Source organism: Symphalangus syndactylus, chromosome 4 (assembly GCF_028878055.3).
Source record: "Symphalangus syndactylus isolate Jambi chromosome 4, NHGRI_mSymSyn1-v2.1_pri, whole genome shotgun sequence".
In the NCBI taxonomy this organism is placed as follows: Eukaryota; Metazoa; Chordata; class Mammalia; order Primates; family Hylobatidae; genus Symphalangus; species Symphalangus syndactylus.
Window position 1 is genome coordinate 42,403,127 of NC_072426.2, and position 23,631 is coordinate 42,426,757.

A 23,631-nucleotide genomic window follows, 5' to 3' on the forward strand; every position below is an offset into this window, starting at 1 on the left:
CTCCTGCCTCAGCCTTCTGAGTAGCTGGGATTACAGGCACGTGCCACCATGCCTGGCTAATTTTTTTTTAATATTTTTAGTAGAGACGGGGTTTCACCATGTTGGCCAGGCTGGTCTCGAACTCCTGACCTACTGATCTGCCCACCTCGGCCTCCCAAAGTACTAAGATTACAGGCTTGAGTTACCGCACCCAGCCTGGGACAACAACTCTTACCAATTACTGGTAAGTCCTTCAAGAAATGTTCTATGCACATATAAATAGACCTTTGTATACATGCATAGAGATACTGTAAAAATGCAGATTTGATAATATTGCTCACCCCAAAAAATATATTTCAGTGCTTTCTCATTGCTCTTGGGATAAACACTTTAAACAAGGCCTATAAGGTGCTGTATGATCTACCTATGTTTCCAATCTCTTCTCATATCAGTCACTCACTATACTCTAGCCATATTGCCTTCCTTTATATTCTCCAATGGCAAGTTCTCACACACTTGCTGTTCTCTCTACCTAAACCTTTCCCTCATCTTTGTCCAGTTCATTTCAACTCTCTCCCAGCAGGAGCCTTCCTTCCCTGATCTCCCAGATTACGTCTAGTACCGCTGTCCTATGTTCTAAATACCCTAAAGTTTTTCTTTATAGCCCTTATCATAGTATGTAATTATATCATTATTTGAATGACTATATCACCAGGGCTAGTAAGTAGTATACTGCTTATTACTGTATAATGTAGTATGCCTAATTCATACTAAGGGCTCTAAAAAATGTTTAGCAGCTGGGCGCGGTGGCTCACACCTGTAATCCCAGCACTTTGGGAGGCTGAGGCGGGAGGATCACCAGGTCAGGAGATCGAGACCATCCTGGCTAACACAGTGAAACTCCATCTCTACTAAAAAAAATGCAAAAAATCAGCCAGGAGTGGTGGCAGGCGCCTGTAGTCCCAGCTACTCAGGAGCCTGAGGCAAGAGAATGACGTGAACCCAGGAGGCGGAGCTTGCAGTGAGGCAAGATCATGCCACTGCACTCCAGCCTGGGCGACAGAGGAGACTCCGTCTCAAAAAAAAAAAAAAAATGTTTAGCAAATGAATAAGATATTGCCTACACCATAAAGCTGAGTAAACAAACAAACAAAAAAAGGTCAATATGAAAAACTGTCCTCAGTAAAACCTTTGAGTTTAAATTTTTGTTAGATCCACCTACCAAAATATCAAAAGAGGAGCTGGCAAAACAACAAAGAATACACAGAGATTCTATGTTCCTAACTGCCTATAGAAGTCCAAATTCCTTAATTTGACATTTAAGGCCCTTTATAACAGATTTCTCTTTTTATTTCAGCCTAAACTGAAGTATGAGTATGTCTCCCACTCCCTCACAACACCCACATAAAACTACACGCCAATATTCAAATACACCACTTTCTTAACTCTATGCCTTTACACCAGCATAACCCCCTTAGCCACTCAACATTTCTCCTTGTCCTTCTCAACATTTCTCCAATTATTAATAAAAAAATTAATCTTTAATAAATCTTTAAAGACTTGCAACAAATACTAACCCCCTCCTTATTGTTACCAATTATATCAATTAGAAACAATTATATCATTGTCACAGCATTTTACTTTTACCTTGTCTGAAATAGTACATATTTTTTTCTGCCTCAGACTAGTTATTTACTTGGATGTCTGTCTCTTTCACTAGACTGTATGATCCCTAAACCTGTCTCTTAATTTATCTGTGCTTCCCCATGGTTCTTAGTGTTTTATTTGTAGTAGGCTTCACTAAATAGTAACACTAAATAGTAACAATGGAGCAAATGGAACCTATTTCTTCTTCTTTTTTTTTTTTTTTCTGAGACAGAGTCTCGCTCTGTCGCCCAGGCTGGAGTGTAGTGCCGTGATCTTAGCTCACTGCAACCTCCACCTCCCGGGTTCAAGCAATTCTCCTGCCTCAGCCTCCAGAGTAGCTGGGACTATAGGTGCGTGCCACCACGCCCGGCTAATTTTTTGTATTTTTAGTACGGACAGGGTTTTACCATGTTGGCCAGGCTGGTCTTGAACTCCTGAACTCAGGTGATCTGCCCATCTCGGCCTCCCAAAGTGCTGGGATTACAGGCGTGAGCCACCACGCCCAGCAAACCTATTTATTTTAATGGTAAAAAATATACATATGGCAGATTCTTTACTAGCCCATGTTCCAATTCTTAGCTAGGATACTAGTAAGTTAAACTGGTAAGAGAGGAATGCAAACAAAGCTAATAAATATGATGTTTAGCCTTCTTTATTTCTATGCATAGAAAGTTCATCTATGAGATTAAATGAGATTGGGGAAGCAATCTTCCACAGTTGCAGCTATGAAGAGTTTTTAACTGTTTAATAAACAGACACAAAAATCAATTTCATGTCTACATAATAAACAAAAAATGACACCATTCACAACAACAAAAAATCAAATACCTGGGGGAAAGTCTAATCGAAGGTGTATAAGACCTGTCCAGGGAAAACAAAATGCTAATGGAAAAAATTAAAGGGAGACTTAAATGGACAAATATACCGTGTTCTAGAATTGAAAGGTTCAATATTGTAAAGATTTTCCTTGAATTGATTTATAGAGACAATGAAATCCCAAATTCCTAGCAGTGTGTGTGTGTGTGTGTGTGTGTGTGTGTGTGTATGTGTGTGTACAGACTGACAAGCTAATTCTAAAAGTTATATGGAAATGAAAAGGATCAAGAATGAGGGCAATCTTGCAGAAAGGTGAGCAAAGTTGGAGAACTATATGCACAATCAAAAAAGTACCAAGTAATAAAACTGAAGAGAAATAAAATAAAAACTAATGCTTACCTTTAGAAAGTGCAAGTGAATGATAGTAACCACAAGCAACTTGTACAATCTGGATATCTGACAAACTTTTAATATTTCTAGAAAAGAATAAGACAGATCAAGACCAGTTAATTCCATTTAACAAATTGATCTTGAATGTTATTTATGTTATTTATTGATGGCCTACTATATGCACATAGGTCATATTATTTTTTTCATACAAGCTCAATTTTAGCGTACCAAAAATTTATGCTAAAATCAGTAAACAAGAGCTAGATACAAAAAAATAAAATTAAAAGGGGTGATAAGAACACATCTTGGAAAGACAGTATTTAAGCAAAGTGAGCTATACTCATACCTCAAGTACTCCTCAGAGTGCTCTTATAATTCAGATATTTTCTTTCATTATAAAAATGTATTTTTAAATCGTCAGCTTACAGTTAGAAACTTGGCAATACATCTGGAAAGCAAACGCACATTATCTAATTTGTCTAAAATTGGTGTTTTGCCTAGTTTAATGTATGTTCTCCTCTATCAGGTTTCTTAAGAACCAACAGGGATTCTTATATGTTCTACCAACTCTCAAATTATGAAACCTATTCCTTACAAGCTATCCTTTTGCTTTACGTCTAAATCAGGGACATTCAATTTTTTCACTCGGGAAATTTACTCAATTCACAGTTACAACAATCATTACTAATATGTTAAGTCTTATTTTCTTCTCTCTTGTATTTTGTCCTTATACTTTTGTAATTTCTCCCCCCTTTCCTGAGTTTTGTTTTACCACAACGCAATTTTAAAGGCTCATTTTTAAAACATTACAAAACTCAATTAACTTTGCATGTACATCAACCATCCCAGCATCTCCATTGGTTTTTTCCCTTTGCCTGGTCATGTTGCTGTTTTTCCTGAATGAATGTTTTCAAGAAAAAAAAGGGGGATGCCAGATGCGGATTACAGGTGGGTTACTGTAATCCTAGCACTTTTGGAGACCAAGGTAGGCGGATTACTTGAGGTCAGTCAGGAGTTCAAGACCAGCCTGGCCAACCTGGTGAAACCCTGTCTCTACTGAAAATACACACACACACACAAAATTAGCCAGGTGTGGTGGCACGCTGTAGTCCCAGCTACTCAGGAAGCTGAGGCAGGAAAATGACTTGGACCCAGGAGGCAGAGGCTGCAGTGAGCCAAGATCACACCGTTGCACTCCAGAATGGGCGATAGAGTAAGACCCTGTCACAAAAAAAAAAAAAAAAAAAAAAAAAAAAAAAGGAAAGAAAAAAAAGAAAAAAGAAAGAAAAGAAAAAACAGGGGATGGGGAGGTACACAATATGTTTCTTATTTCCCTTTACCTGATACTGTCACCTGACCTGATTCTGCCATAAGAGAGTCCAGAGCAAATTCTGACCAGAGAGTCGACACACATGATTTTCGGGAGGCAGCTTCAACAAATCAAATTTTGAGCAGGAAAAAGGAGAGTTACTCTGATTCCATATTATTGTATTAAAAATATTTTTATTTAGTGAAGTTATGCTCTTAACTACAAAAATTGAAAGCTGTACTGCTACAATTTAGCAGAATCCAACAAATTAGCAGGATCCAATGCACCTTCAAATTTTCAAACTTAACAAAATGCCATTTCTTTGAAATAGCAAAATCAAACACTGGCAATGCAAATAGTAAGGAATAAAAAATACATGAACATACACAACTGCGCTCAAATTACTAAACATTTACTGTTATTGCTTATGCATACTAGGCAGATGATACATTGACCTGCTCAGCATATTAAGTATTTCAGGAAAAAAAAAAACACTATTCCAGGTATCAAGTACAATTTTGCAAATGAAATATTTCAAAATACTACATTCTCACAGTACTGTATGTTTTTTCCTTCAGAGCATTTATCGCTACAAACCACAGGTACCTATTCATTTAATATTTGTCTCCTCTGCTAAACAGTAAGTTCTGTGAAGGCAGACTATGTGTCTTACACCCATGATAATGCCTGGCACCTACTATAGTGCCTAATTAATAGTATGTAATGAATATACTGTTAAAGGATAAATACATTTGTAAGGTCTTGGAGACTTTAGTATTAGTCATAAAATTTGCCAAAAATTTTCTAAATTTGCATAGCAATTTATACTCAGTTACTCTCCTTTCCAAAATACTAACCTAAGGCTTGTAATACACATAAATGCTAATATCTTTTGCTATTATATACTACAGAAACCAGAAATACATTCTTCTGTGTCATTACTGCGTTAAAGAAAAAACTATCCCCTTTCATCTTCATATAAATGTATTAATACCCTGAAGAATGGGGGATATTGGCTTTGTTTTCTTTGTTTTAGCTTTTAGAAATTAAAAAATACTGTGAATGGTAAAACAAAGCTTCCCACGTTCCATTTTTCCTAAAGAGATAAATTAGAAAATAATTAAATAAATTTGTTAGAACTCATCAAAAGTAATCCCCTTTGTCACATAAAAAAGATAATGTGTTTAATCATTTCTAATTTTTGAAGATTCAAATACACTGAACAGAAAAGCAAAAGAAAGGCTGGGCATGTTGGCTCAAGCCTGTAATCCCAGCACTTTGGGAGGCCGAGGCGAGCAGATCATAAGGTCAGGAGTTCAAGACCAGCCTGGCCAAAATAGCGAAACCCCATCTCTACTAAAAATACAACAATTAACTGGGCATGGTGACGGGCGCCTGTAGTCCCAGCTACTTGGGAGGCTGAGGCAGGAGAATGGCTCGAACCCAGGAGGCAGAGGTTGCAGTGAGCCAAGATTGCGCCACTGCACTCCAGCCTGGGCGACAGAGTGAAATTCTGTCTCAAAAAGAAAAAGAAGCCAGAATAAATTTTGTAAATTAAAAAAATATATACACACACACACGCATTGGAGATAAGATTTATATACCCTTCCTTTGGGACTCTGCTAAAGCATACTAATTATGGAATATATATACTGTTGTATTCTTCTGTTTTTCCAACTTAACGCGTAGTGGCAATACAGGCAGAAATCAGGCTTGCTAGTTATATTTCTGAAGACAAAATTCCAACCACTAATGTTAACGATTAGTAAAAAGTTTCTATTATGTAATTAAACATTTGAGGAGCTAAAGCATTAAATATTTTGCAATTAAACACAATTACCAATTTTCTACTTTCCAGTGAAGCCACAACTTTCCCGGTTATTTAAGAAAAATCTTAACACCAACTCATTTCAATTTTGAAAAATTTATCTCAGAATAGGGGAGTTGATTTAAAAAAAATGAAAAATTTAGACTCACAACTGATGTAGTCTATATTATTAAAAACTACTGTTTAATTTTTCTTTTTAATCTATAATGTTCCAAATTTTCAGATGCTAAAATTAGGCAGGAATTGTAATATATTTTAAAATGAATAACAAGAAAATAAATTGTATTTTTGACCAAGCTAATAATTCAAATATGTTTAGTTTGTATAGTCCAGAAATTGCTGTACTCACAAAAATAATAATCTTATACTATCTTGCCATAATTTTTTAATGTGTATGTCCAAGAAGCAGAACTTTTAAAAGATAAACTACATCTTTATTGCCAACAATTATTTTTCTGAAGTCTGTGTGCAAAGTTATGTATTTCCACTTACATTAAACTAAGATAATAAAATTTGGGTTAATATTTTTAATAAAATGGTGTAATATATATACTATATTAAAATCTAGCCAGAAATGCAGGTCTACAGACACTATTTAAAATACTTGGTCTTTCCCAAAGTAGTGACTTCAAAACAAAACAAAATTAGAACTAGGAAACAATTCATTATCACACTGTTTCAGTTATATCCTATTATTAATTTCACATTCTTCTTTAATATTATCCATCCATTGTCATAAAAAATGGGTTTTGTTGTCACAAAAGTATAACCTAATGCGAATCTTCACTTTTCTGATTACTCTTTTTATTTTTTGAGATGGAGTCTCGCTCTGTCGCCCAGGCTGGAGTGCAATGGTGCAATCTCGGCTCACTGCAACCTCCGCCTCCCAGGTTCAAGCAATTCTCTGCCTCAGCCTCCCGAGTAGCTGGGATTACAGGCGCCCGCCTGGCTAATTTTTTGTATTTTTAGAAGAGACAGGGTTTCACCTTCTTGGCCAGGCTGGTATTGAACTCCTGACCTTGTGATTCACCCACCTCGGCCTCCCAAAGTGCTGGGATTACAGGCGTGAGCCACCACACCCAGCCTATTCTGATTACTCTTACAAAAATCTACAAACACTAGGCAGGACACAGTGGCTCATGCCTGTAATCTCAACACTTTGGGAGGCCAAAGCTGGTGAATCCCTTGAGTCCAGGAATTCGAGACCAGCTGGGCAACCTGGTGAAACTCCGTCTCTACAAAAAATACAAAATTGGCCAAGCATAGTGGTGCATGCCTATAGTCGCACCTACTAGGGAGGCTGTGGTGGGAGGATGGCTTGTGCCCAGGAGGTTGAGGCTGCAGTGAACTGTGAGCATGCCACTGCACACCAGCCTGGGTGACACAGTGAGACCTTGTCTCAAAAAACAAACAAACAAAAATCTATAAACACCAATTTTTAAAAATCTGTTTATGGATACTATATGTAAAATTTACAAAGCTGGCTGACATCTCTAAGCCACCTAGAAAAAGCCTTACATCTAAAAAATGATTTGGTACTGAAATTAAAACTAAAACTCACTTGGCACTCTTCCTTTTATAAAAAAACATTTCCACTGAAATACTAAATGGCCCTTTAAAACCTGGTAATATCAGTAAAAACTATGTATATGTTACAACAAATCAGATCAAGCCATAAAATTTTGAAAAACTGAGAAGGATGAAAAGTAGAAATACCTTAACATACAGGTTAAAGTTAAAACAGATGTTGAGCACATACAAAAATAAAGATGTTTAAACCAAAGAACTCAAGTAAATTCTCTTTCAGGTCCCCATCCAGGTTCATAGTTATTATTGGACAATGCTCATATAAATTTTATACATAATAAAATTCTCTCCTTATAATTAACTTTCTTTCCATTTATTATTTACCTATGTATTACTGACTAAAGTCCCTTAAAAGTGAACAGCAACAAAAGTTTAAGTATGAGAATCATCAGACTGGTAGAGTAAAAATAAAGGAAACTAGAAAGTTTTGCCATGAATCATGGTTTTGAGAATACTGACTCAGAAGATCTAACATGCAAATCTCTTTTCATCCTGAACACAATTTTTTAAAAATCTTAAATTTAAAATCCTGTTCTATAAGAATTACTATTACTAGGAAAAAGAACAAAAGAGTTTAAAGAGGTCAGAATTTGTGTAAATTTTAAAACTAAGTATGAGTTAATGTATTATTTATGTACCTAAAATAAACTGAATACTGAAATCTGTATATTTTTATCTATGTAATTCATGCTGTTAGAGTTTTTAATATTAAAACAATGATTAGCCAGGCACGGTGCCTCAAGCCTATAATCATGAGTACTTTGGGAGGCCAAAGTGAGCAGATCTCGAGGTCAGGAGTTCGAGACCAGCCTGGCCAACATGGTGAAACCCCATCTCTACTAAAAATACAAAAAATTAGCTGGGCCTGGTGGTGGGCACCTGTGATCCCAGCTACTCGGGAGGCTGAGGCAGGTGAATCGCTTGAAACCGGTAGGTGGAGGTTGCAGTGAGCCGAGATCACACTATTGCACTCCAGCCCGGGCAACAGTGCAAAACTCCATCTCAAAAACAAACAAACAAAAAACGATTATGCCCTATGTAACTGTGTAAGACTAAAACATTCATGAGGCACTGCTTATTTTTTAATTGTGAAATAATTATATGATGAATTAATTAAATTGTGGTCACTGCTATGTAAAAAGTGGAAAGTGACTAAATTCTTTTTACAGTAAGCATGTTGGACTTCTATATTCAACAGAAACAATAAAGGCTAAAAAAAAGACAAGTTAGTGAAAAACATTCAACAAACCAATATTTAATAAATATTTCAATAGCAGGAATACTCAAGATAGTAGTAGTTTAAATTAGTATAACCCACAAAAAAATTTGTAATGAAGCAAGTATTCCCTATCCTTTTTTTACAAACATAAATTCTATTGATTATAGAGAAAATATAGAGTATATAAAAATGGCAAACAATAGCTCAATCAACATCATAAGCAAGAACCAAACTCTTATCAAAGGACTCAAACGGGAGAAATAATGAGATGTCAACTCTTACATGCCCAAAGATAAGCAGAACGATTTAGATTAACAAATTTATTTTAAAAGATCGTCAAGGACCTCTTTCTGGTCACCTTTGTTACCTGGGTACTCTGATGCATTCCTCTGATCCTAGCAGGCCAAGCTGTCCATCAGAATCGAGACCCCAAGCATACACCTGGCCTTTGTCATTTAGCGCTAACGTATGAGCTTCTCCACATGAAACAGCTACGATATTTTGGGCATCCAGGGCAACAACCTGCTCTACAGAAATCAAGAAGAGAAATATTGCATTCTAGTACAGAAATCAAGGAAAAAGATACCGCATTCTAGTTTTGAACTTTCAATAAGAACACATTCTTCATTTTATACAAACAAGCTAAAGAAATGCTTAAACACACACTAGATATAACCAGTTATTTTGAACTATTCAACAAATATGTTCCATACGTAATTCTCATTGTGGTAAACCACAGATAAATATATCATAGGGCATAATCAACTCAGAATATTAAGTGACCTGAACATTTTGGGAAGAAGTTAAGGGTTTATAAAGATTCTCTCAGAATGTACCTTCTATTGAAATCTATTACTAATAAAAGAGTCTAGGTGAAAAAAAAAAAAGAAGAAATCGTTTAAATAACCTGGGCTGCTTGATTTTAACAATAAGATCAAAACTGACACATATATTACAATGTATATGCTGCCGTGAAGTGATTCTGAAATTAAGGAAATAGGCACGGTGTGCTGGCTCATGCCCATAATACCAGCATTTTGGGAGGCCAAGGAGGGTGGATCGCTTTAGGTCAGGAGTTCAAGACCAGCCTGGCCAAAACGGTGAAACCCCATCTCTACTAAAAATACAAAAATTAGCTGGGTGTGTGGTGGTGCACGCCTGTGATCCCAGCTATTCGGGAGGCTGAAGTAGGAGAATCGCTTGAATCTGGGAGATGGAGGTTGCAGTAAGCCAAGATCATGCCACTGCACTCCAACCTGGGCGACAGAGCCAGACCCTGCCTCAAGATAAAAAAAAGGAAATTAAGGAAATAAACTGAATTAGCAATTTCTGAATGGAAAACAAATTTTTTAAAGATCTCATAAATAAAGCATCTATTAGATATGGTGAGTAGAGAACTGAAAGGCAGTAAACCATGACTGACAGGGTTTCCACTTGTGGACTGCCAACTTAATATCAAAAGATACATGTGGTTAAAATATGTTCAAGTTTTAAATCAGAAATTAACTTAAAATACTGGCTCTTAAAATACTGGCCCTACTACCAGTAGCCATCAATTGACAAATCAACAAGGAAAGTGAATTTGTTTCTCTTAGTCCTCAAGATGTGTTTGTCAGTTTTTTTTTACTAGTATCACAAGTTTTTTAAAAGATGCCATTTAAAATTAACTTTCTTTCAGCTTAATAAGAAAGCTATAATCATTGTCTTCAACAAACTAAAAGTCTTATGTTGAAAGTGGTTAAAACTGGATCAATCAGGGTTTCTTCAGAGGCATAGTTTAGCTCAATTTACAAATGCAGCTGTTCAATAATGAAACAGACTGAACCAAAGAGGCTGAAATTCCTATCTATACAGAAATTCAAATTGTATCTAGATTACTATCTTGCATTTTGGAGCGGGAGGTTAGCCCCTGATAGCCTCTAGGAACCTGCACAACTCTAATGATGTATTAAGTACTTACCTACTGCTGAAGCTTCCAGTACATGGAAGTTTATTACACTAATATCTCATTTTTTGTATAGCTTTTAAAAAAGTATTTTACAGAAACATACAAAAACAAAAAAGGCAAACAAGATATGACACACACTGTTCCAAAAAAAATAAAGAAAAAATACTTAGAAGTAAAGCATCATTTGTTTATATCAAAACTTTCCCATAAATCTTAATTATGAAGAAGTAAATGTTTAAAAGATCTGTTATCTCTCACAGAGGTTCCAGAAAAAGTCAAGTTCTCTCCAGAACAATCCTCAAAGGAAGTAGCAGAAAATGACAGGATGACAAGACGGGTAAGTAAGACTGCTTGGTTGGTTCAACAATAACAAATTAATAGCATCAGCTATAAAGATAGTAATGGCTGTAAAGTCAAAGGTACCAAAATCCACGAAACAAAGAAGCAATCATTTATATTAAACAGTTGTATTGTACACTTCTTGTGCTCCAAGCACTGGAGAGAGAGAGAATAAAACAAGCGTCCTAGCCCTCAATGAGTTTACAGCCTATGGAAAAGCAGGTGAGATAGATTGTGACTAAATGCTAAGATAAATATACACAAAAGGCACTAAAGGAATATGAGCTATTTATGTAAACCTTAAAAGACAGTCCAGGCGAGGTAGCTCACACCTATAATCTCAGCACTTGTGGAAGCCAAGGTGGGAGGATCACTTGAACCCAGGAGTTTGAGACCAGCCTGGGCAACATAGTGAGACCTCGTCTCCACAAATAATTTTTTAAAAAATTAGCCAAGCATGGTGGCACACACCTGTGGTGAGACAGAGTGGAGAGAATCACTTGAGCCCAAGCAGTTGAAGCTACAGTGAGCTGTGATCACGCCACTGTATTCCTTCATGGGCTACAGAGGGAGACCATGTCTCCAGAAAAAAAAAAAAAAAAAAAAATGAAGAATTTTGGAAGACAGTGAAAACTAGCTGAGTCCTGAGCTGAGGTAAGAAAAGGAGATTCCATGTATCCATTTGAGGAAATTTGAATTACTTGTTATAGCAAAACCAACAGCAAAGTCAAAAAACTAATGAAAAAAATGAGACAAAAAATATTCATCTCAGACAAAAGAATAACATCCCCAGTTTTTATTGACTTCCTAGGGAAAAAAAAAAAGGTCAGTAATTCGCATGACAAGTAGGTAAGAGATGTGAACCAAAAGTTCACAGAGAAAAAAACAGAAATGGCCTGTAGAGAAATGCAAATTCAAACTACACTGAGAAGCCAATAATAGATTCACTTGGAAAACTCATCAAGCTATACATATATTTTCAATTTTGCACTTTTCCATATGGGTTAAGCTTGAATAAGAAATCTGCCAAGAGAGTAAGAAGACAAGCCATAGCCTGGGGGAAAACATTTGCAAAAGATACAGCTGATAAAGAAGTATTAATCCAAAGTAAACAAAGAATGCTTAAAACTCAACAATAAGAAAACAAACAATCCTATTTTAAAAGCAGGTAAAAGACCAAAACTGACACCTCACCAAGGAAGATACACAAATGGCAAGCAAGCATACAAACAGATGTTTAACTTACATGTTCAACTTATGTGCCATGAGAATTACAATTTAAAACAACATACCACTACACACCTATTAGAATGGCCACAAGACAAAACACTGACAATACCAGTTGTGGTGTCAAGGATGTGAAGCAACAGGAACTCTCCTTCATTGCTGGTGGGAATGCAAAATGGTACAGCCACTTTGGAAAACAGTTTGGCAGATTCTTACAAAACTAAATATACTCTTACCATATGACCCAATTCCTTGATATTTACTCAAACACTATGTCCACATAAACACCTGCACATGGATGTCTTTTTTTTTTTTTTTTTTTTGAGACAGGGTCTCACTCTGTTGCCCAGGCTGAAATGCAGTGGCATAATCACAGCTCACTGCAGCCTCCCAGGCTCAAGCAATCCTTCCACCTCAGCCTCCAGAGTAGCTGGGACTATAAGCACATGCCACCATACCCAGCTAATCTTTTAATTTCTTGTAGCAACAGGGTCTCACTATGTTGCCCAGGCTGGTCATGAACTCCTGGGTTCAAGTGATCCTCCCACCTCAGCCTCCCAAAGTGTTAGGATTTATAGGCATGAGCCACCACACCCAGCCCACATGGAAGTTTCTAGCAGTTTTATTTATAATTGCCAAAACCCAGAAGCATCCAAGACATCCTTCAGTAGGTGAATGGATAAACTGTGGTACATCCAGACAATGGAATATTTAGTGCTAAAAAGAAATGAGCTACCAAGCCACGAAAAGACATGGAGGAAATTTACTTAATAGTAAAAAAGCCAATCTGAAAAGGCTACAAACTACATGATCCCAACTATATGACAAGCTGGAAAAGACAACGATGGAGACAGTAAAATAATTAGTGGTTGCCAGGGGATACAGGGAGGGATGGATGAATAGGCAGAGCATAGGGGATTTTGAGGGCAGTGAAACTATTCTACATGATATTACAATGACGGATACATGTCATTATACATCTGTTAAAATCCATTTAATGTGTAACACTAAAAACGAACGCTAAACTATGGAATTTGGGTGATAATGATATGTCAATGTAGATTCGTTGGTTTTAACAAATGTGCCATTGTGCTGCAGAACATCCAGAAAGCTGGGGAGGTGGTGCATGGTAGGGGACAGGAAGTAGAAGGGAACTCTTTATTTTCTGCTCAGTTTTGCCCTGAACCTAAAACACTGCTCTAAAAAGAAAGGGTGTTTTTTAAATTTGTTTTTTAAAAAACCCACATACCAAGATACCATTTATTCATCTGATAAAAATCAAAAAGTTTGATAACAGTTCATGGGGAAAAAGGCACTCTTGTACACTGTTAGTCTAAAAACAAAACAGTACAACCTCTATGAAGAGAAATGTGGCAATATCTAACAAAACACATGCATTCACCCTTCAGACCTAGTAATTCCAATTCCAGGAATTTGTTCTACAGATATACCTCTGTGTATGTGTATATATATATTTGCAGCACTATATACAATAGCAAAACACTGGAAATTCTCCAGTATCCAAAAGATTCCATCTACACACTGAAATATTATGCTCTGCAATTTAAAAAAAAAAAAATCAAGAAAAGATTGTTATGAAAAGATCCCCAGGATATATTATCCATTGGGGAAGAAAAAAAAATAAGATGTGGAATAGTGTACATGATTTGCTATTTTTTTGTGTAAGAGGAAGAAAATATATTCATATTTGCTAATATTTTATCTACATTTTAAAAACTTTGGAAAGATAGGTCGGGCACAGTGGCTCACATCTGTAATCCCAGGACTTTGGGAGGCTGAGGTGGACAGATCTTAAGGCCAGGAGTTAGAGACCAGCCTGGGTTGGTGGGTGTCTGTAATCTCACTATGAGAATTGCCTGAATCCAGGAGGCAGAGGTTGCAGTGAGCCAAGTTCACACCACTGCACTCCACCCTGGGTGACAGAGTGAGACACTGTCTCAAAAAAAAAAAAAAAAAAAAAAAAAAAAAAAAACTTTGGAAAGATACACAAAAAACTAATAAATGGACAGGCACAGTGGCTCACGCCACCTAGCACTTTGGGAGGCCAAGGCGGGAGGATGGCTTGAATCCAGGAGTTCGAAACCAGCCTCGGCAACATAATGAGACCCTGTCTGTACAAAAAAATTAAAAATTAGCCAGGCATGGGGGCAAATGCTTGTAGTTTCCACTACTCAGGGAATTGACGTGGGAGGATCTCTTGAGCCTACGAGGTCAGGGCTACAGTGAGCCATTGCACTCAAGCCTGGGAGACAGTAAGATGGTCTCAAAACAAAAAACAAACAAGGCCAGACGCAGTGGCTTATGCCTATAATCCCAGTACTTTGGGAGGCTGAGGCAGGCAGATTGCTTGAGTCCAGGAATTCAGGAACAGCCTGGACAACAAAAACCCCATCTCCACTATAAAAACAAAAAATTAGCCATGCACACCTATAGTCCCAGCTACTCGGGAGGCTGAGGTAGGAGAATCACCTGATCCCAGGAGCCTGTGGCTGCAGTGACCAAGATTGCACCACTGCACTCCAGCCTGGGCAACCAAAGTGAGACCCTTTCTCAAAAACAAAAAAACAACAACTAATAAGCGTAGTTACTTAGAAGGGATATGGGCAGAGGGAACAATAGTGTGGTCAAATGTAAAAGCTAAGCTTCTCAATGTATATTTAAATTGCTTTGATGTTTGAATCATGTGAATATATATTGTCTTTTCAAAACAAACAATAAATAAAACGTAACTTTAAAAATATAAAAGAAACAGACCCTTAGAGTAAGTAGTTAAAGCAATGTATTAAAACCATTGTTTTCATTTTAAAACCAATCTGAGCTCTTTAGTCTCTTTCAACATACTAAATACTAAAGATAATTTTTGTTCTTTCAGAATTTTAGCCCCATCAAATTATTGCGATACTAACTCTGAAAACGGATGACTTCAGCAATTTATTATTATAAAAACACACAACTTGAGAATAATATTTAATAGCTGACTTTTCAGACATCAAATACACAAAACTGATAACTTCACTATAATTTTTTAAAAATTATCTATTTTTTCCAAATGGCTCATCAAAATGAATAATCTCAACCATTTTTCCCCAGTATCTTAGAAAGTCATATCAATGGTTTGTTGAGACATTTTACATCCAAGTCAAATTCTGGTTGAATACTCAAATCAAGATGGCCTAAAAAGGGAGATAATGACAAGCAAGAATGAAGAGAAATGAATCCAGCAAAACAAACAAAAAAATTCACTTACAAAGCCTGGCCCAGTAATGCTCTGGGTAAGAAAGGGATGCAAAAAAAAAAACTCATGCCAAATCTAACAGCTAACATTTATTATTTACTATGTTCCAGGTACTATCACCAAAGTACATTTACCTTTAGAGGCCAATAACACAATCAGAAAACGGAGAGTTAAGGGGGGATTAAGCCACATCAATTGACGATAAGTAGAAAAACCCAAAGACCAAAAAAAAAAAAAATTTGCCACACAAGTCCATTAAAAAAACTATTGAATCCTTTGATAAATAAGGGCTACAAAATGTCGAAATTACAAATGTTTGATGCTAAACTTGTTGGAAAGGTTTAATAACAGCATATAATCATTATAGTCAACAGTAATTCTGAAATAAAAAGGTATGTTATTTAAAAATATGAATACACACAGACAAAATATATGGCAAAATGTTAACACTGTTTTTTTTTTCTTTTGAGACAGAGTCTCGCTCTGTTGCCCAGGCTAGAGTGCAGTGGCGCAATCTCGGCTCACTGCAAGCTCCGCCTCCCAGGTTTACGCCATTCTCCTGCCTCAGCCTCCCGAGTAGCTGGGACTACAGGAGCCTGCCACCACGCCCAGCTAATTTTTCTTTTGTATTTTTAGTAGAGACAGGGTTTCACCGTGTTAGCCAGGATGGTCTTAATCTCCTGACCTCGTGATTTGCCCGCCTTGGCCTCCCAAAGTGCTGGGATTACAGGCGTGAGCCACCGTGCCCGGCCAATGTTAACACTATTCTTTCAACTTTTCTTTTTTTTTTTTTTGAGACAGGATCTCACTCTGTTGCCCAGGCTGGAGTGCAGTGGCGTGATCTCAGCTCGCTGCAACCCCACCTCCAGGGCTCAAGTGATCCTCCCACCTCACACTCCTGAGCAGCTGAGACTACAGGCTAATTTTTTGTATTTTTTAGAGATGGGGTTTCACTATGTTGCCCAGAATGATCTCAAACTCATGAGCTCAAGCAACACGCCCGCCTCAGCCTCCCAAAATGTTGAGATTACAGGCATGAGCCACCGTGCCTGGCCTCAACTTTTCTTTATGCTTCAAAATGTTCATATAAAAAGTGTGAAAAAAAAGTATCACTGTGTTCCTATCAGTATTTATGAGTCACAGTATTTCTCTTCAAGAAAAGAAAAAAAGAGACACTTAATTTTCGGAGGCACAAAAAGGGAAACACAAGTGGAAAAAATTGCCTTTTGAATTCATTTTTCAGAGACATAGGCAAAACCTGAAAAGATAAAGTGCTAGACAGATGAAACATATCCACTTTGTAGAAACGACTTCAAATACATCTCTAATAGGTCCTTGTTCATCATTACTTCTGGTTCTTCTTACACTTCTATCATTAATCATACTTTTGAAAACACTAATGGCGCATCATTTTACCAAGGAGAAAGAGGCCATCCTTCTTTGCTTCATAAAGAAAGACTTTCATTTTTAGGCTTATTTTTAAAACAGTTACAATGATCAACCTAATGAAAATTTTCATTTCTACATCATCTGTGTCCTTCCAATCACCTTTGTAGGCAAATCCAACTTTAGTGTTTGTTTGCTTACAAACTACATCAAGTACATTTTTCTGCACAAACATCATTAAAAAAAAGAATACTGTCTCACATATAGAGAGATAGGTCCAGGTTCTTGTTGCAAAATATTACATAACAAAGTACTTCCTGTTGAATGAGTAACTGGGTAAGTATATCCTATGTCCTCTGGGACCTCAGAAATATTATCAATTAAGCTTGTGAAAATTCATACAGAGTATCATCAACTCCAATTCATTGTGTAAGAGTTCACTTATATGATCAATTTCACCATCATAAAGTGCTGCTCTCTCTGATATGTCTGAATTGTGAAACATCTCCCTCTGTCAATTTTCTTCTCTTTGCCATTATGAACAGAGAATGAAAAATTCTATATTCTTAACTGTAGTCAATGAAAGCTACAAAAAGAGAAAAATAAAAGCTACAAAGATAGAGACTCCAGACTTGTTTTATACCTTCTTAAAAAATGACACAATACTCTGTACAATGCACGAAGAAACAGAAGGATGCTAAATACTGATAGTTTATTTCACTACTGCATCATCCTTCTAAGAAACCACATCATTCTTCCACTTATTATTTTAGTCTTTTTATTCTAGTCTAGCTGGGAATAATCAAGTCTCACTATCTGCAGTAGTTATGTCCTATAAAGTCACCATGAACATTGACTTAGCAAATAATGAATCATTGTCCCTAAAGAAAACACAAGGTAAGGTTCCTGCAAGCCTCTGGTCAAAACATTTTTGTCAACTGATAAATACATTATCTTGTTTTAGGGATGCCTCTGTTTTAAAACATCTCATTTAGTACATATTTAAGCACTACACTTTTTTTTAATTTTTTTTGAGACCAGGTCTCTCTGTCGCCCAGGATGGAGTGCAGTGGTGAAATTACAGCTCACTGCAGCAGCAACCTCCCAGGCTCAGGTGATCCTCCTGGTTCAGCCTCCTGAGTAGATGGGACCACGGACATGAGCTACCACACCCCACTAATTTTTTAATTATTTGTAGAGATGGGGGGGGTCTCCCTATTTTGCCCAGGCTGGTCTTGAACTCCTGGACTCAAGTAATCCTCCCAAAGTGCTGGGATTACAGGTTTGAGCCACAGCACACAGCCTAGGGACCATTTTAAACAGCAAAATCACCAATAAGATGGGCAAAATATGCAAAAAATGTGGCATTAAATATACCACAAAAAGGCCACTTGTTTGCAATGACAGTTAGAACAAAAAGGCAGAGCACTGCCTTGAACCTCCGCTGATAAAAGTGCACATCTGCTGACTCAAGTATTTGGCAGTTCTGTGAATGCCCATGTCCAGGAATGACCACAAACTAAAACATTGATCATTTTATATAGAGAACAAAAATCTCTGTTGATGTTTTATGTTCACGTTAACAGGATCTAGAATCAATAGTTTTATGAAGAGTGACAAGTATATCCATGTTGAAAAATTTTAATACTGAGGTCAGAAGGAATATACTTTGTCAAATACCTATTTTAAAGAGATCATTTCAACTCTTTAGTACATGTTTAAAACCACCAGAGCTTAAGTTTCAAAATCCTCTGTCCTACCATGCCTCATTAGTTGTTAAAAATACAGATTTCCCCTTCTCTTCTCTCTGAACAACTCAAAACTCTAAACTAGAGCAATGCAGAGTATACCTAAAATCCATGCCTAAAAACTTAACTTTAAAGTTCTCAAGATACCATACTACAAAATAAAAAAGATATTGTAGAGCTCCATTCTTACACATGTATGCAGAGAAAAGATTGGGAAAATGATCACCAAACTTAACACTGGTTTTTTATAAATGTTTTTTTTTTCTTTTCTTCTTCTTTGTTTTATTAAACAACTGAATGTGCAGTTGAAGTATTTTATGATTTTTTTTTTTTTTTTTTTTTTTGAGACCAAGTCTCACTAACTCTGTTGCCTAGGCTGCAGTGCAGTGGTGCAATCTCCGCTCACTGCAACCTCCACCTCCCAGGTTCAAGAAATTCTCCTGCCTCAGCTAACCACGCCCAGCTGGCACCACCACGTCCAGCTAATTTTTTGTATTTTTAGTAGAGATGAGGTTTCACAATGTTGGCCAGGCTGTTCTCAAACTCCTGACCTCAAGTGATCCACCCACCTCAGCCTCCCAAAGTGTTGGGGTTACAGACATGAGCCGTGCATCTATCCCATTTTATGATTCTGACTTTTTAAAGATAATGATATTAATCACTTGGGATTAGTGAATAACATCAATGAGTAATTCAGATTTATTTTTAACTTTAAATAATTACATTGCTAATTTTGTTGCAGAGAAAACAAATAACCAAAGGCTACTTCGCTCAAGGCATAAACTTCCCTATTACTGAAAAATAACAGTGAAATTATTGTTTAAATAAAACAAAGTGCAACTATTGTTTACTAATACTTTTATATTTATTTTCATTTTTTTACGTTGTTTTTATTTTTGAGACAGAGTCTCGCTCTGTTGCCCAGGCTGGAGTGCAGTGGCACGATCTCGGCTCACTGCAACCTCCGCCTCCTGGGCTCAAGCGATTCTCCTGACTCAGACTCCCGAGTAGCTGAGATTACACAAGTGTGCCACCACACCTGGCTATTTTTGTATTTTTAGTAGGGACAGGGTTTCACCATGTTGCCCAGGCTGGTGGTAACTGATACCTTTAAAAGGATCTCTAACATCATGCACTTTACAACCATCACAAACTATAAGACAAATTCAGAATTAAAGAAACAAACAAAACTAAAACATCAGTAAATTAAATGAAAATTTTTATTCCCTCTTATTATTACTAATAATTACCAGTAGCAATTTGGAATGGTACAATCCATAGCCAAGGAAGTATTTTAGTGGGTTCCCTGATAAAATCTAAAGTTAATATAAAGTAACTTACATGTCTTAGTTGACAGCAAACAATAAAATGTTTATATGAAGAAACAACTAACAAGATTAAGAAATTATTTGTAATGGATATGTTGACAAGTTCATACTCCTTTTATATATTTATATAGAGGAATACAGTTAACATATATAAAGAGCTTATGTGCCTGGCACTAAGCTTAGCACTTTAATTACTTAATCTTATTTAATCCTCATAACACCATGAGGAAATTATCCTTAAGCTTTACAGATAAAGGCACTAAGTTATAAACATTTCCGTATTTATTGAACCACTGTCCTTTTGTTAATATTCAAATATAACATAGTTATGCTTCAATAATTTACTTCCAAAATATAGTTTTATTTTTACTTAGGGGCATTACAATATCCTTTTTTTTTTTTTTTTTTTTTTGAGACAGAATCTCGCTCTGTAGCCCAGGTTGTAGTGCAGTGTCGTGATCTCAGTTCACTGCAACCTCTGCCTTCCGGGTTCAAGCGATTCTCCTGCCTCAGCCTCCTGAGTAGCTGGGATTACAGGCACCAGCCACCATGCCCGGCTAATTTTTGTATTTTTAGTAGAGGCGGGGTTTCACCATGTTGGACCAGGCTGGTCTCAAACTCCTCAGGTGATCCGCTGGCCTCAGCCTCCCAAAGTGCTGGGATTACAGGCGTAAGCCACCACGCCTGGCCCTTTTCTTTTAAAGAAGTACTATCTGGATGCCTATAAACTGCTAAAATTAATTGCTTTGAAGAGGAAAGAAGAGGTAAAGGTGAAATATAAAGACTCCAACATAATACAATACAGTCATATAGTTGCTTTAGTTCAATTTCTTTCAAAGACAAGCCAAGAATGAACCCTCAGAATATATTAGTAGAGTTTTAAATTTTAAATTTTTCGCTGTAATGTAGCTGATGGTGATCAAGTTCATTAAAACAAGAGTCTATGATCTTCCTTTCCTAAGACACAACCAATGAAATACATTGAGCATGTGCTCATTCAAAAAACCCTGCCCTGAGTTCTTTCTATGTGCACCATAGTATTTCACTGCGGTTTTAGCAAAGACATGTAAGACAAGGTTTTCCACCATCCAGGAGATGACACAGTAGGGAAGATCATTGTAATGGGAAGACGGCGATGCAATTTATTAAGTTATTGAATTCCATGGACTGTACTTGGTAGTACACAAAATGTGTCACTTGAATTCTTTTAAGAGTGATCAAGGAGTAATGATGGAGATGGTACTTTAGCTGGGCAAATTTCAAGACAGAGAAACTGAAATATACCTTGGAAAGATTAACCTGGAATTAGTAAGAATGAACTGGAGCAGGGAGATCAGTTAAAGAGCTACTGGCCACAGTTCTCATGTACACCAGTAATAGTCCAGAATGAAAACAAAGAATTTTAGATTGAGAGAGGAGGAAACTAACGACCCAATAGTTTAAAGTAATTAACTCAAAACGACACAGTTAGCTATTTGCAAAGGAAATTAAAAAACAAGACAGTCACTGAGAAAAATAACCAAAATCTGGCAACTGGGTCAATGCTGGTGCTACCGGAAAGGAACAGACCCTAAAGTGAATTTAAGGTCTGAACCTAAGTGAGTGCAAGCATTAACAAACAAGGAAAAGGAGTTGTTTTTGCATTTTGTTTTGACAGATAAAGATAGTTAACTGCAATGGCTTCCATTTTAAATGTTCCTTTTTTGTTCTCCACAACTTAACAGTTTTATACAATTTCAAACATACCTGTAATATATATATATTTGTCCTTGGTTTTCTTGACGTATAAATTTCTCTCACAGTCAAGCACTGTATAACAGTGGGTACACAGTTTATCAACAACACACTAAGCCAAAATTTTATTCAGATTGGTGTGAAAATAACAGCAAATGCAAAATAAGAGTAGAGAAGTATGATCAAACCATGCATTCTACATTTTAAGGTCAGCTCATCATTTTGGGAAGGGCAGGGCTCGTTTTAAAAGTATAACTAACGGTGGCTCATGCCTGTAATCCCAGCACTTTGGGAGGCCAAAGCGGGCAAATCACAAAGTCAGGAGATCGAGACCAGCCTGGCCAACATCGTGAAACCTTGTCTCTACTAAAAATACAAAAATTAGCCGTGCGTGGTGGCAGGCGCCTATAATCTCAGCTACTTGGGAGGCTGAGGCAGGAGAATCGCTTGAACCCGGGAGGCGGAGGTCAAAGTGAGCCGAGATCACGCCACTGCACTCCAGCCTGGGTGACAGGGTGAGACTCTGTCTCAAAAAAAAAAAAAAAAAAAAGTATAACTAAGTATATTTACTCAAGTGTCTATGATCCTCAAAATATCAGTACACAAACTACACCTTACTATTTTGTTTTTCTTTTAAGACAGAGTCTCGTTCTGTTGCCCAGGATAGAGTGCAGTGGTGCAATCACTGCAACCACCACCTTCTGGGTTCAAGCAATTCTCATGCCTCAGCCTCCTGAGTAGCTGGGATTACAGGCGTGCATCACCACACCCAGCTAATTTTTTCTATTTCTAGTAGAAATGGGGTTTCACCATGTTGCCCAGGCTGGTCTTGAACTCCTAAGCTCAGGCAATCTGCCTGCCTTGGCCTCCCTAAGTGCTAGGATTACAGGTGTGAGCCACCATGCCTGGCCACCTTATAATGATTAATCATTAAATAACCTTTTTAAAATCAATGATCAATCTAACTTCCATCATGTATGTGCTTCTCACAAGAAAAAAAGGCATCTTTAATTCTTTTCTTTTTTGCTATCATTATTGTATCTTTAAAGTCTGAAGGTAAAGGAATCCAATCCATTTTATATCACTCCAATAAAGCATTACCTCTAAGTACCATAAACAAACAATTTTTTAAAATTTTGGCATAGTCTTTGAATAAGAGCTCCAGTAAGGTTAATTTAAGACTAAAGGCAAGGAAGTACTTTCATGCCTAGCACAATATCAGGGGCACAGTAGGAAGACAACTGTCTGTTGAATAAATGTCTGAACTTCAGGCATAGATGAAAGGATCTGTATTGCATATCTGGAGGTAATTATGAAAGCAATATAGTTTCCATACAGGACAATATACAGTCATTAGGCAAATATGAAACAGCATAATACCACATTACCATAAGGCAGACCTAAGTTTAAATTCCCACTCTAATATTGTTTTTTCTTCTAGGCAAACACTTATTGAATACTCACCATATGCTAGGCATTGTTCTTTGCACTGTTAGGTTTTATCTTTTTTTTTTGAGACGAGAGTTTCACTCTGTCATCAGGCTGGAGTGCAGTGGCGCAATCTTGGCTCACTGCACCTTCCACCTCCCAGGTTCAAGCAATTCTCCTGCAGCTACTCTAGGAGTTTGGCATGATTATCCTAATTTTAGAGAAGAGAACACCTAGGCACAGAAAGGTTAAGCAATGTGACCAAGAAAACAGATCTAGCAACAGAGCCAGGATTTTTATGTAAGCACTCTAATTCCAAAGCCTACCCTTAAAAAAAAAAAAAAAAAAAAGAATGGGTAACATATTTACATTGTTTTTAAAAAGGTATGCAGTGAAAAGTCTACTATGTATGTTCTCCATCAACCTAACTCTCACCACTTCTTTTCCCACCTCTACACCAAC

General features: G+C 36.9%; 1 protein-coding gene across 26 annotated transcripts in view; it reads right to left on the minus strand.

Moving 5' to 3' along the window:
* HERC4 (HECT and RLD domain containing E3 ubiquitin protein ligase 4) overlaps positions 1-23,631 on the minus strand; it is a 158,748-nt gene that overhangs the window by 119,411 nt on the left and 15,706 nt on the right. For 24 of the 26 annotated variants that reach the window (XM_055274468.2, XM_063637169.1, XM_063637164.1 and 21 more), the window contains 2 exons: positions 9,143-9,302; positions 2,842-2,918 (listed from right to left, as the gene is read on the minus strand). In XM_055274468.2, coding sequence (XP_055130443.1) covers positions 2,842-2,918; positions 9,143-9,302 — 237 coding nt within the window. Of the gene's footprint in view, positions 1-2,841; positions 2,919-4,190; positions 4,263-9,142; positions 9,303-23,631 lie in introns of all 26 variants that reach the window. The other 2 variants (XM_063637156.1, XM_063637160.1) reach the window with 1 other exon arrangement.